The sequence below is a fragment of the Arvicanthis niloticus genome, chromosome 13 (assembly GCF_011762505.2).
Source record: "Arvicanthis niloticus isolate mArvNil1 chromosome 13, mArvNil1.pat.X, whole genome shotgun sequence".
NCBI lineage: Eukaryota > Metazoa > Chordata > Mammalia > Rodentia > Muridae > Arvicanthis > Arvicanthis niloticus.
Window position 1 is genome coordinate 12177562 of NC_047670.1, and position 13420 is coordinate 12190981.

A 13420-nucleotide genomic window follows, 5' to 3' on the forward strand; every position below is an offset into this window, starting at 1 on the left:
CCACAACCTTTATTAAAGAGCAAGATTGATCTCCCACACGGAAGTGAGATGATCATTATTCAATAAGAGAGAGGTAAGTTACACCACAGTACTCAGAGAAACAAAGCCTCTCATTATTCCCTTTGCTTGACACGGTACCATGCACAGAACTTGAAATTAATGTGGAAGCAAGCATCTCATGTGCTAGCTAATAAAGTTGCCCAATAATCATAGATTTTAATGTTCATTACCTTACTGTGAAAGCTAAGCTGGATTTTGCATGCTCACTACTTCCCACCCATGGGCACGGACTGCCTGATTTCATTCCAGGGTTCTCTATTCTCCCTTCCTTGTCTCTCTTTAAACAAAATCTGTGCAATTGCTATTTTAAATCCAGACCTTGACATTTTAAGTGGATACTTGCCTAGATTTCCACAGGTATGATGGCAAACCCATAAATTACAAGCTTTTGACTCTTGAACCAAGTGGAAATGGGCCTCTTGTACTTAGGTGAGGTAGTAGATTTGGCAGCCACAACAGGCTCTTTGTGTAATGATCATGATGATAAGCACCTTTCCTTGCTACCTGCCAGTGTTTGCCTGGCCCTTCTGCACAGCCAGCTCTGCCTTTTTTCCTTTTGGAGGGAACCCCAGCTGCCACCTGACAGGCTCAGGAGATGAGAAAAAGAAAGAGTTTGCACGCCTGCCCTCTGATGGTTAAACTATGCAATGGTAGACTAGAGGAGACATTACCTTCCTCCTCCCAGACTCATTCTGTAGCCACTTCTCTGGGAAGAGGGGCCTAGCTTCCCTCTCCCAGTGTGAAACATAGGACATCCTGTTGTTCTTTTTAAAATCCCTAGCATATACAGAGGGTCCACTGTGGGGGTCCAGCCTCGACACAGGATCGGAGTTCTCAACTGGAAGCAGGGATATCTGGAGGGCGCATAGTAAATATACACAGACTACTTTGTGGTACAAACTGATGGGCAATTTTTCAAGGCTTAAAGTTTCTCTCTTTTCTCTCACTCGCTGTTTTCTCTCTCGCTCATTCGCTCGCAGCTTGAGGCTGCACACACTCTGCATTCTCCTGAGCACTCTGCTTTTCTCCTATGTGCTTTTCTTTTCTTGAACTCCCACACTCCTACACACCTCTGTGCATTCCCCTAACTCACACACACTCTTCACTCACATCGCACATACACCTCACACACACCACATGCACTCTCCTTTCACTCATACATACAGTCTCCATACACACCTCACATTCTCTCTTCGCTCACTCTTCACATTCTTTCTTCACTCACTCTTCACATGCTCTCCACATTCACCTCACATACTTCTCCGCCTTTCACTTGGCCTGGTCTTTTACTGATACTCCAAAAGCAGGTAGAAAAAAGACATTGTATAATCATTGCCAAATCAAATTCAAAAGAATAACCATGTCCCACAAAGAATTAAGAATTACAGTTGTTCCGCAAAGTTTCAGGCTTACCTATTCCCAGGCCTGTAGCCAAAATAATAATAATTGCAAACTTATTATTTAAACTTTAACTTTTAACTTACTATACTTCAGAGCTCAGAGCTCTAAGGTCAGCTACTTGCATTTTCCTGTAAAGCTCTTATAAATGACATGGGCAAAGCTGCCAGGCAGTGGCCAGAAAGAATCAAATTAACCCTTAACTCAGTAGTTCCACTAGCTTTCTACTTCTGTGCATTGCACACAATGACTCTCCTAAGAGTCCCAGTGTTTTAACTTAATTTTACTAGTATAAGATTTTATGTATTCTATACTTCCTTATCTAGGAACCACTCTTAAATGTTATGCAGAACTTATTTCATAACTTCAATAGGTTTTTCCTTCCTTGGGGTCCCAGTGTTGGCTCTATTTCATTTTCTAATAATTTCTTCAAACTTTTTTTGCAAGTCAAGCATTAATCTGGAACTACCATTGTGCGGTTATTGCATTGTTTCCAAGATGAGAACACACAGCACGCACCTGGGCCGTTAGGACTTTGCTATGTGTGTCCTGTGTGAATAATTATGCACACCAAGGCCAACTGAAAAGCAGTCACCCACAAATGAAATCTATACAGCCGCTGTCCAGGGCTGAGGTAGGAGAAATGGGAACAACTGGTTTTTACATAGAGCTGCCCCAGGCTACTGAGATGTCTCCATCCTGGCCTACTGCAGACAGTCCCTTATTTCAGATGGCGGGTCCCCTGGAAGGATGTGTGTCCTGCTTCTCAGGGTCCCAGACACCATCCTCTTTACAAGGAGCTGCCATGGGCTTCTGAGGTGTCTGCATCCCAGCCTACTGCAGGCAGTCCTTGTCATTGTATGCTGTCCTCAGCAGTCCACATGGTACATTTCCCTTCCATGAAAAGTGGCAAATTTCATGTTAGTATATGTGAGAAAATTGGACAAATATTAGAATATACTAGAGGTTAGAAATCGTTTACAGTTTGTAATATATTCATTCATTGCAGTTTTTTGATGTGAGGGAATGCGAACTTCTCTTTAAAACTCCATATTTAAAATATAGAGATCTGCTTGTTTGCCATATGAATTAGGTTTCATGTTCTCTTGTCACTGTGCCTCTATCTCAGCCTCGTTGGTAAAGAAGCAGGCAACCAACTGGAGCACTGAGAGACCCTTCTTTGGGGATTTTAGGAGGACACTAATTTCAAAGACACTAATATCAAAGCAGATATTGCCAACATGAAGGAGTGGAGAAGAGCATAGGTTCATGCTGTAGGGTAGCCGTTCGCAGGTTTGCTGCTCTTACCTGTCTGTGCTTCAGCCACCAGACTGCGTCTGTACAGAGTGAGCATTGCTGGGGTCTGCTGTTCCTAGGATGCTTTTATTTCCCCTCAGTGGATTAAGCAGCTTCACGAAGGGATGGAGATAGATGTAAAGACATAAACTGTGTACCTGATTAGATTTTAAAACTAGGACTCAGCCTATCCAGAAACCTGCGTTCTGCCTTTGCTTCCTCCTCCATGGCGCCTGTGCCCCTGACAAGCATTCACCTCTCTGAGCGCTCTCCCTCCTTTAGCGTGTGAGGTAACTTAAGTGGCCTTTTAAATCTAAAGCTATGATTCTCAGAAAGAATTAAAATTATTCTCTCAGGATGAGAGAGTCCCACTGTGATTTCATATCTGTCCCCATGGTTAGGGTGAGGTGCTGGGTAATGAACATTGACCATAGGCAATAATGTGAAAGAAACCGGGTATTAGGGATGGCTTGGTCCAGGTGTTCTGGACTGTGGGGCGTGTTGCTTGGTTGCGGTTGCTTGGTTGCTTTTGTTTACCTCTCTGTCTGGTCTCCTTGTCCTCTTAACGCCCCCCCCCCCCCCCCCCCCCCCGTTTTCTCCTGACCCTCTTGTTCCCTCTGTTCTTTGCCACTTAGTCTGGGCAGCCAGACACTTTTTCCTAAACTTAAGTTTTTTGACACATTTTGAGATTTGGATTCTCAGTAGCCATAAAAGATGGGTTCCATGTTGTGCTTGCACATACAAAGTGTATGCATGTCCTCCTATGGCAGTTCAATCATACGTAGATAAAACACAAATACCATGTAACTTGTTTTCAGGGAATAATGATAAGAATTGAAAACTCTTCATGTTTGCTACCAATACATTTTTTCTTCCTCAAAATATTTCTGGTCCACTTTGTTGACTCTGAGGATGGGAGAGCTCTGCATGAAGAGGGCTAGCTGCCTGCACATTTGTCCTCACACTGGAGTCTCCCTTACGGTGTGTACAGGTGTAGTAGACAATCCAGTCTGATGTAAAGACGCCTGGCCTCCGGTAGCCCCACTTGCCCTTTCATCTCAGGTTGTTGTAAAATACTTTCAGTCTCTTTGTTTCCCTGTCTACAAAAGCAACAGCAACAAGGGTCAAGGTGGGGCAATTGGTACCAAAAAGCCACCACCAGTAAGGATAGCATTGTCTCTCTTGGTCTCAGTCCCTAGGGAGGACTCCCAGGCATTGCTATAAAGATGCTAGGTGAGAATTTTCTATCCAGAAGGTCTCTCTCTTCCTTAAGCTGAGTCTCTACTCTTTTAGGAATGGGTATGAGGTAGAGCCATATGTCTGGTCTCACCATAATCCTTCTTAAAAATAAAGTATATATGACCTGCCCAGCACCAGTTCACCAAACCCATTCCTGACTGTCCCATGTGTACCACATCCAAACATTGTGAACTCTTGCGCTGAAGACAGACGGCAGAAAGGTGCTAAACTGTCTTCTGGATTCTCACAGAAACCCAGTTCCTGGGAAGTGGAGTCTGTGTGTATGTGTGTGCTGTCATTTATAAAAGGACTTTGTGTCTTTCTGTCTTGCAGGCCTTCACCACGTTCCTGTGTCTGTACGGCATGGTTTGGTATGCAGAGCACTATGGTCACCGGGAAAAGGTAGAGAAGGATCCAAGATGGTCTTCATTTGAAAGACCTGGCAGGGGGCCAATATGCGCGCGCACACACACACACACACACACACACAGACAGAGGGAAAGAAATAGTATAGCAGCCTCAGGGAGTGATGTCAGTCCTGCCATTTAGAAACTTAACATGTCAGAATGTGCCTCTTGCACAGCTGTGCTTGCTTGTGGCTGGCCTGGTCAATATTATCCTCCTTTTGCAAGAGGTTTAAATTTTAGTTATTTAAATAAAATTTTAAAAAGAAATTAAAACAAATGTAGAACTCTCAAGGTTGTCTTCTATTTTGGCTCTTTTGTCTTTTTAAGCTATTTACGTGTCCTAGTTCAGGCGTCTCAGCTGCACTCTGTTCAAATAGACAATGGTGTATGTACTGGATGACCATCTTGGTCTTCATATGGGTCCTGAACAACTGAAGCGGGACTATCCAAAAGGCTGTGGCCTGTCTGTGGGATGTGTACGTCTAGCTGGGCTGCCTGGTCTAGCTAGCCTCAGTGGGAGAGGATGCACCCCGCCTCCAAGAGAGTTGATGTTCCAGAGTGGGGGGGATATTCAGGGGAGCCTTTACCCACTCAGAGGAGAAGGGGAGGGGGAATGGAGGAAAAGGATTGTGGGGGAAGGTGACCAGGAAGGGGGCAATGAACAGGATATAAAGTGATTAAGTAAAAAATAAGATAAGTATTAATATTAAAAAATAGAGAATGGTGTAAGTAGGTTTCAACACTAGGACAGTCCTGGGGATTATCATGTGTGTTGGTGTTTGTTTATTCGGGTATCATTCCTCTTTTATCATTTGTCCAATTTTCTTTTTTTTTTTTTTCAGCAGCAAGGCCTCTCACTGGTTATAAGCATTAGCCACTCTGCCAGTCTTTTTGATTTGTGTTCTGGGGATTGAATTTCAGTGTCAGCCATTCACAGAAAGTTCTTTACTGACTGAGGTGTCTCCCAGCCCTGCGCTTGTCTAAGTAAAGATGATGACTTCATCGTTTATTCAGAACTTTGAGCTTAGATATCTGTGCAGGTGTGTTACCAGGATCAAACCCAGGACCTTGGCCATGCTAAACTCCAGTCTCAGAGCTAATGCTTTCTAGAAGGTTAATTCTGTGTGGTCTGGTAGAAGATCTTAGGTTTTCTAGCTGAGAAATACAGGGTAAGGCTCTATCACACTCAGCCTGGGTTCACTTTTGGTTTTTATTGTTACTACTGTTAGTGTTATTGTTATTCTGCTATTCCTTGCAAGATTGACCTAAGTTTACCCAGTAACCCTTTGTCTTTCTCCAGACCTATTCAGAGTGCGAAGATGGCACTTACAGTCCAGAGATCTCCTGGCATCATGGGAAAGGCTCAAAAGGTAATAGCTGTCTTGTTCATTGTGTCAAACTTTATCAAGTCCTCTGCATCCTCAGGCCTGCTGTGGAGGTTTGGGGTCAGTATTCATCTTCTGAGCATTGGTAAAGATATTGAAGAGTCTCACACTGCTCATCAAATCTCACCTGTTACTTCACACAGTGTTCACAGAATACAGGCAAAAGTGTACTCTGTGAGATGAGACTCTCTGCCGGGCTCTGCTTTCCTCAGGCAGAAAGGTAATAAGGTCTACTTTGCCTCAGTCGGCATGATGGAAGCACTCACTTCCCTCTTGGTTCTCGGCTTTCATAGTGAGTGAAATGCTTAGAGAGAGCTGCGTGCCCAAAGGGAGAGGCTTTCAGAAGAGGTGGAGGAATCTGATGAATTTTATTCCAGAGGCAGAACAGTGTGAGGAGGCCTTCAACTGGCCTCTCTGTGGGAAACATTTTGTAATAGTCTATGGCCACTGTTTTTTTGAAATTTTTAAATTTATGAACTGTGAAGAGGCTCCACTGGCCAATAAATGTAAGATCTTGTAAATACTGAAAAGCATGGCTGGGAGGATCAAACTAGGTCTGAGAGATGGAACTCACTTTGGTCTGTGGTTAAGGAAGACCTGTCAGTTCCTCTACAAGCCATGCTTTGAAATAACCCTGGGGAGCTGGTGCTGTGAACTCTGCTCTTCCCTGCCACCCTGTAGTGCTGACCTGTGTGGGCAAAGCGGTTTACCAGACTGACCTTGTCTGGGCATCTAGTTACACAATCAGCCTGGGCATTTCTGGTTGTCCAATAGAAAGAATTTATGCATCTAAGTGATGATGCATATGAAGAATGGGGGAGGGAGGGAGGGAGGGAGGGAGGGAGAGAGAGAGAGAGAGAGAGAGAGAGAGAGAGAGAGAGAGAGAGAGAGAGAGAGAGAGGGAGGAGCGGAAAAAAGAACTTTTCAGAAAATTTGGGACTGTGACAAATGCTGCTGGGCCTGCCTTTGGAGAGTGGGGTTAAGTGGCTGTCTTTGGTAACTATTTCACCCATAACTGAACCAGAGCACTGGAGGAGACAGGGCGTAGGTTTGACCATTTCCCTTAGGGACTAGTCATATGCTCTATCAGAGGAAAGAGTAGCCCCTGTGTTACAGTGTCACCTCAGGGCTGTCACTCAGAGCATCAGGTACCTTGCTTGTAAAGATGTTGATGTCTCTGCTAATAGTTTTAAAGTTATGAAGTCAATACTCTTTTCTGAGACCTTACAAAGCCTATTTAACAGTTCAGTGTGTACAGACTTGGGGAATCTGTACTGTAGCTATAAGCATAAGATAGATACCTTCTAATGTGGCTGAACTCTTAGTTGTCCCTTGTTTAGCTTTCATTTCAGTTCACTTCTGGTTCTCATGACTGTGCTATGACTGGTCTATCTTACATATTCCCAGACTACAAATGCCGTAGAACTCCAGTCTTATGGGGAAGTTGCCTGGTACACACAAGGCACAGACTGTCAGATTCCCCTGGCCTTAATTTATTAATAAGGCCACTAGAGGGAGAGCAAATGTTGAGTGAGAGCTGGATTTTAGCTGATAAGCCAGGGAATGCTTTAGAAAGGGAGACCTACAGATCCCAGGAGTCAGCCCCAGAGCCCAGATCCCCTGGTGATAGTGTCTTGGCTTCCTTTGGGCAGGTGCTGAAGACAACCCGCAGAAGCATTCAAGCAACAATGAAAGCCATTCTTCCAGACGAAGGAACCGGCATTCCAAGTCCAAAGTCACCAATGGAGTTGGAAAGAAATGAAGGAGGCTAGCTAATGGTGGACGTTCCAGAGTGCCTAACCTGAGAGGAGAACAGCACATTTGGACCTTCCTATGCGGAGATCAGAATGTACAGAAAGAACAGAGGGAGCTTTGGGGATAGTGACTTGAGAGTGTCTTGTCTCGCATAGACCTAGTGGCTGACCATGGCTTGGGGTCCTTTGCCAACTGGAGGAGGCTCTTAAGTTCAGCACATGGCCTACGTTCTCTGGTGGCAATACACTGTGCTGGAAGGACGGGATAGCTGTTTGTTCCCATCTGCCAGCAATGGTTCTATGCTGGTGTGTCTTGTGAATGTTGTATAAATCTCTTCATTCAGATGACTTAACAAACTGGTTAATGAACTGGTTACTGGGTTTTATTTTTTATGAGTCTGCCTTTCCATTTGATGGATTAAGTTCAGTCAGTCTGCTTTTACTTTGTGTTTTCAAGTTAAAATACTTCAAAGCTTCCAGAATCCACTGCTGAAATTGGGGGAGGGTTCCTTCTAGAGAAGCAAAGGGTGGAAGGAGCTTTTGTGTCCCTGCTTAGCATACTCAGTCCCCAGCCACATGGCAGATGACCAGCCTGAGTGAAGAGGCTGGCTGCTGGCACTGGAGCCTAGGCTTCAGATTAGACAGTATTTCCCTTCCAAATACTGTCCAGACTGAGTGCACAAGAACAACCTTGCTAGAGGAGCTGGGACACTGGGGCTCTCCTGCCAGGTGCCTTTTCCACATGCTTGGTTTTTCTTCTGTGGTGTGTTGCCTACTTTGTTGTTCTGTCTCATGTGAGGTGCTAGTGAGTATTAATTAACTTCCATCTGTGCCATGCTCTACTAGAACATTCTCCCGGTCTACCTGGATCCTTGTTTTAAATAAATCAATTCACATTAAAACCTCATCAAAGATCTGTCTTTGTTAGAACAGTATTTCTTTGTATCTTATTAGTCTTCCAACTGTTTGGAGGCAACTTCATATGTTACAGTTAACCTTAGGATAATATATATATATATATATATATATATATATATATATATATATTCTATATGGTAAAGAAAGAAAAAGAAAATATATTTTAAAGGGGTTTATACGTGTATGTCCTATTTGAACCTTCCAAAGTGATCCACAGGGGATGGAAGTGTAGCCCTTGTCTGTCACTCTAGTCATACTTACCGGGTTGGATTTTCTTACTCAGACAAGTGACCTGTACAGCTACAAACTTGCTACAAACAACCCTTCTGCTCATTTTCCCAACCACAATGATTTCTATGTTTTTGCCTCCTTAAAGGAAGTCTTTAAACTATAAAAATTATGTTTTGTTTTTCTCTTTCTTTCTTTCTTTCTTTCTTTCTTTCTTTCTTTCTTCTCTCTCTCTCTCTCTCTCTCTCTCTCTCTCTCTCTCTCTCTCTCTCTCTCTCTATCTATCTATATATATTTCTTTTTAAAAAATTCCCCGATGAGGGGTTTAAATGAACCATGAAAAAAAGCTCGGGTCACTGTCATTGCTCTGGGTGACCACTTGATTTAGAGCCACCCACAGACTTGCTCTCTCAGCCAGCTACACATGTCCTGAGAAGAGCATCAGCAGCCACTGAGCCATACCAAGAGGCTAGGGCAGGCCACAGCTTGGAAGGGGACAAAGAGGTACCTGTCAGTCCTCATCCCTCCTTTTGCCATTCTGGGATTGAACTCTGGGCCTCTTGTGTGCTAGACAAGGGCTCTGCCACTGAGCTTTGGCCGTCTCCTCACATTCCATCAAGTAGGCTTTTATGAATATAGTTATGACTTTTAAACATTGCTTTACTTTGCAGGTAGGTGAGTGTTAGAACAAAATTTTGTTAGAACAAAATTGCTCTTATAGGTTGTATGAGGGTTTCCAAGGTTGTTTTCCAGGACAGCAGGGCCTGGTACTATAGGACTCATCTAGTGGGTGGGCCAACCCTTCTGAAGAGGCACATGCCCAATTTCTACAACTAGATAGAAAGTGCCTGTGGAACCCCTGGTGAATTTGACATTGCTGTGGAGTGTGCCAGAACCAAAGCACACAAGGCATTGTTTCCTCTCTGGCTTTGTAGGAAAGTCCTTAGATACTTTCCATGTACGTTGAGTTCAAATTTTATTTTGCACTTTGAGTAAGTGTTTTAGCTACTGTAATGATGAACCCAACACTTTGCATGACTGTGCTGCTCTTTTCCTCCACACCATACCACTGGTCCTGCCCGAAGTTTCTGTCCATCTCTGGAAATTGACCCTAGGTTGATGGAACTAGAGCATACGTTCCAGAGGTATCCGTTAATGAGTGGTGACTGTAAGTCATCTCATGACCCTCTTGCCAGATTGCGGGCTTTAAAGACACCACTGTTCAGGATATAAAGCAGGAGGAGATTTTGAGTGTCTTTCTCCCAAAATCACACTACATGGAGTGTCAAATCCTCTTTCCCTTTTGTTACCCTTGGTCTTTACAGGCCTCTCTCTTCCTTCCCTCATGTCCCTTTCACCATTCATAAAAAGGTCTTGCCTAGCTGTTCTCCCAGCTGTGCTCAGATGTCCGCTGCCCCACTGAGCAGTTTAATGATACTCAGCATCTGGAAACTGCCAGGCTTTACTGCAACTGCCTCTGAAGTGAACTTGGAAATCAAGCTCTCACCCAAGAAAATAAAGTTAGTTCTATAAGTTCCATCTCTCTTGGTCCCTACTCAGAAGCCACTTGCCTCAGAGCATCCTGAGAAATAATACCTGCTTTGCTAAGGCTTGCCTTTTGGAATTTGGTTTCTAGAATGTTTGGAGGTAAATGGTACATTCCCAGGCCTTCACAGAGTGACTAGAAGAAGAGAGCCTGGGCAGAGAAAAAAAAGGCTTACCACTGGATGGGAAATAAGAAATTGGGCCTTTGCGGTAGACTACAGTGTACCCTCTAACCACTGTGTGCTTGGAACCCGTTTGTTATGCTCAGTGACTATTATGGGACTCCTTGCCTTACCACATGTTCATCAGGTGTCACTTAAATATCTAGAAATCCAACAAGTTGACAGTTGCACCTGTGTATTTTCCATTTCTATGATGGAAAAAGACGTCTGGCTTCTGCATCCCAGCACCTAATGGAACATGAATGCATGCTTCCATGATTATATTTAAAATTTGGTTCTTTGCAGTAGGTATTGGAATGGTGATATTGATTGATCACAGTCTTCCTGCTCATCCAGAATTACTAGATATTCACATCTCACTTTATTACCTGTTATTCTAAACCTTATGGTTAGATGGTCACAGGTAAAAGTTATAATATTTATTTAGTCAGACTTTGAAATTTGATGTAATAAATAAACATGACTTAAATTTTCCTATCTTCTGTGGACTTGACATAATTTTGTTAGCATATATTGATTGTACAGAATAATATGTTTCATTATGACATTTTCATACATGTATACAATGCACTTAGAATATACTTACCATTATTCCCTTTTGCCTCCCCTCTTACCCTGATAGCTTCCTTTCTCTTCCCAAATAAAAGGAATAATTACTGACATCTACAAAAGAAGGGAGAAATAGCTGGACTTGAATTGTTTAGCTTGAACAAGTGCTAAATTGTAAAAGATCTTCTTTCTCTGATGTCTACTAAAACTGTCTTTGGTCCACTTTACAAACTTCGTCTGGAACTTTGTCTACCCTGCTGTTTCTTTCAATGTGTCGGATGGATTTGAAAGAGAAGAAAATGACAAACCCCAACAACAAAAACACAAGGTTTTTCTATGCAGCCTAGGCTGGCCGTGAGTTCACAGATATCTTCCTTTTTTCAGCCTACTGAGTGCTGTGATACAGGCCTGTACCACTTCATATGACTTGTTGGGTAGAAACTTGAAGCTTCCTGACCTCTAAGGTGAAATATTTTGCCATAGTTCCATACTGTTCAAAGTTTTGCAACAGTCTAGGTCCCATTGAGGATTCAGGTGGTTCAATTTAGCTTATATCTCTTTATAATTTGGTACCTCATTATTCATGCTGAAAATTGGCTTTTATGTACAGTGTACCTGACTAGCTAGAGAGGTGTCAGGTTAGCTTCCTACCCACAGTCCTAAGAAAGAGACTTTCAGGACCCCTGCGACTGCTCTCTTAATGCACAAAAGAGGGTATTAGCACATTCTTCCACCAGCGCCTACTAAGGACAGGAACATTATTAAGAAAATATAATTTTCTAGAAGACTTTGCTTGGCCAGCTGAGTCAACCAGCTGTTGAGGGCCTGTTTAAGTATCTAGACTCATGCTTATATTTTGTAGTATGACTATATGTTACTACATATTCTTTGGTACTGGAATGTATGAAACTGTGAGGGTCTGTATATTGTGGCCTCCAATGGTCCTAGTAGTCAGACATTCATGTTCCAGGGTAGAGAGCCCTCTCCCCTTTCTACATGCCGAAAAGAGGACTCTGTGGTTCCACAAACCACAACAAATGAGGTTTGTCTGTCATTAAAAGAAAGTGATTTCTCAGAATCTCATAAAAGAACCAAAAGATTGCATCATTATATGTAAAGTACACACAGTTCCCTTAATTTCAGAGTCAAATTGTAGGCAGGAAGACAGAATGCTCCCTTACTAAAGTGTGACCTCTGACTCGACCTACTGTCGTAACCAAGGGACACTTGGCTTCACTCTCACTTGTCTCATTGTTCTGTAGACCATAGGCTGCTGAGGTCCATTCTGGACAGGTACAACCAGGAAAGAGTGAGGTCTCTGGCTAGCCTGGTTATTTAGGATCCTGTACCTTCTCTTGTAGTGGAAATACCTAAATCAGTGCAGGAGAATGAGTTTCTTACAGCATCACAGAGTCAACGGTACTTGGAACCTCTGAAACAACTCTGCATGTAGCTCTTGGAGCCCTTATATTTCCAACAGCCTCCAAAACAAAGGGCTTCACTTGTGCACCAAGTGCCAGAGTAATACCTTAATTTCAGAGGAAAGGAATGTATGTTGTATGAGTCCTGTCAGTAGGGCTGGCTTTTTTTTTTTCTTTCTTTCTTTTCTCTTTTTTTTTTTCTTTTTTTTTTGGGGGGGGGGTGTAAGATGGCAGAGAACAGTTGAATATTTGCACCTAGGCACTAGGCCAAGAAGAAGCTGTTAGGTCAACCCAAGGCTCTTCTTTGAGACGTCTGGACATAATGCTTATGTTCCTGTCCTGTTCTCTACTACCGGACAGAGCCTCCGTGCCTCCACCCAGTCCTCCTATCCAGCTTCAGCAGCTAGCAGATGACTGGTGGACAGTCAGATTTTGGGGAATCACTGCTTTTATGTACACCTCCTCTTTAAAGAGACTCAGATCTCAGGGCCTCGTTTGAGATGACCAGACTGCCAAACCACTCTCCATATGTTGGCTACAAGAGGAATGCAATTAGGGTCTGCTTACAGCTTTTCTATCCATTTGTGTATGTGGCCTGAAACAGGAGAAGAGCTCATCCCTAGAAACAAGATTCTACCTCTCTGTGGGTAGCCTAGCCATCTCCAAGGCAATTTATTGCTGTGGTAGCGCCCTCTGCCTGCAGGAATGTGATTTACAATCTGAAGGGGCCATAGAGCTTTTCCCTTCCCTTCTGAAAAACAGCAAGTATGACAAAAAATGTAAATTATACATAACAAATTTCTATAGTGAAAAGTAATGGGATGGCTGGGGTGGGTTATTTTATTATATTTTTTAATAAGGAATGCATATGGCTTTAATTCTAAGGGCCCCACCATATTTCTAGGAAGACAGATAACAGTGAAATGTCCTTCTGAGATAGTGTTTTTTTCAAAATGAAAAGTAGCACTTCTTCATAACTCACTTGATATTTTGAAGTGGCCATTTGACACTGATGAAGATGGGACAGTAGGTGGCAGT

General features: G+C 43.2%; 1 protein-coding gene across 1 annotated transcript in view; it reads left to right on the top strand.

The window, feature by feature from the left end:
* The window catches only part of Ptdss1 (phosphatidylserine synthase 1), a 64330-nt gene extending 55875 nt beyond the window's left edge, over nt 1-8455 (top strand). The window contains exons 11-13 of the mRNA XM_034516443.2: nt 4327-4395; nt 5701-5770; nt 7438-8455. Coding sequence (XP_034372334.1) covers nt 4327-4395; nt 5701-5770; nt 7438-7547 — 249 coding nt within the window. The 3' untranslated portion in view covers nt 7548-8455. The remainder of the gene's footprint in view (nt 1-4326; nt 4396-5700; nt 5771-7437) is intronic.
* Nucleotides 8456-13420: the final 4965 nt, after the last annotated feature.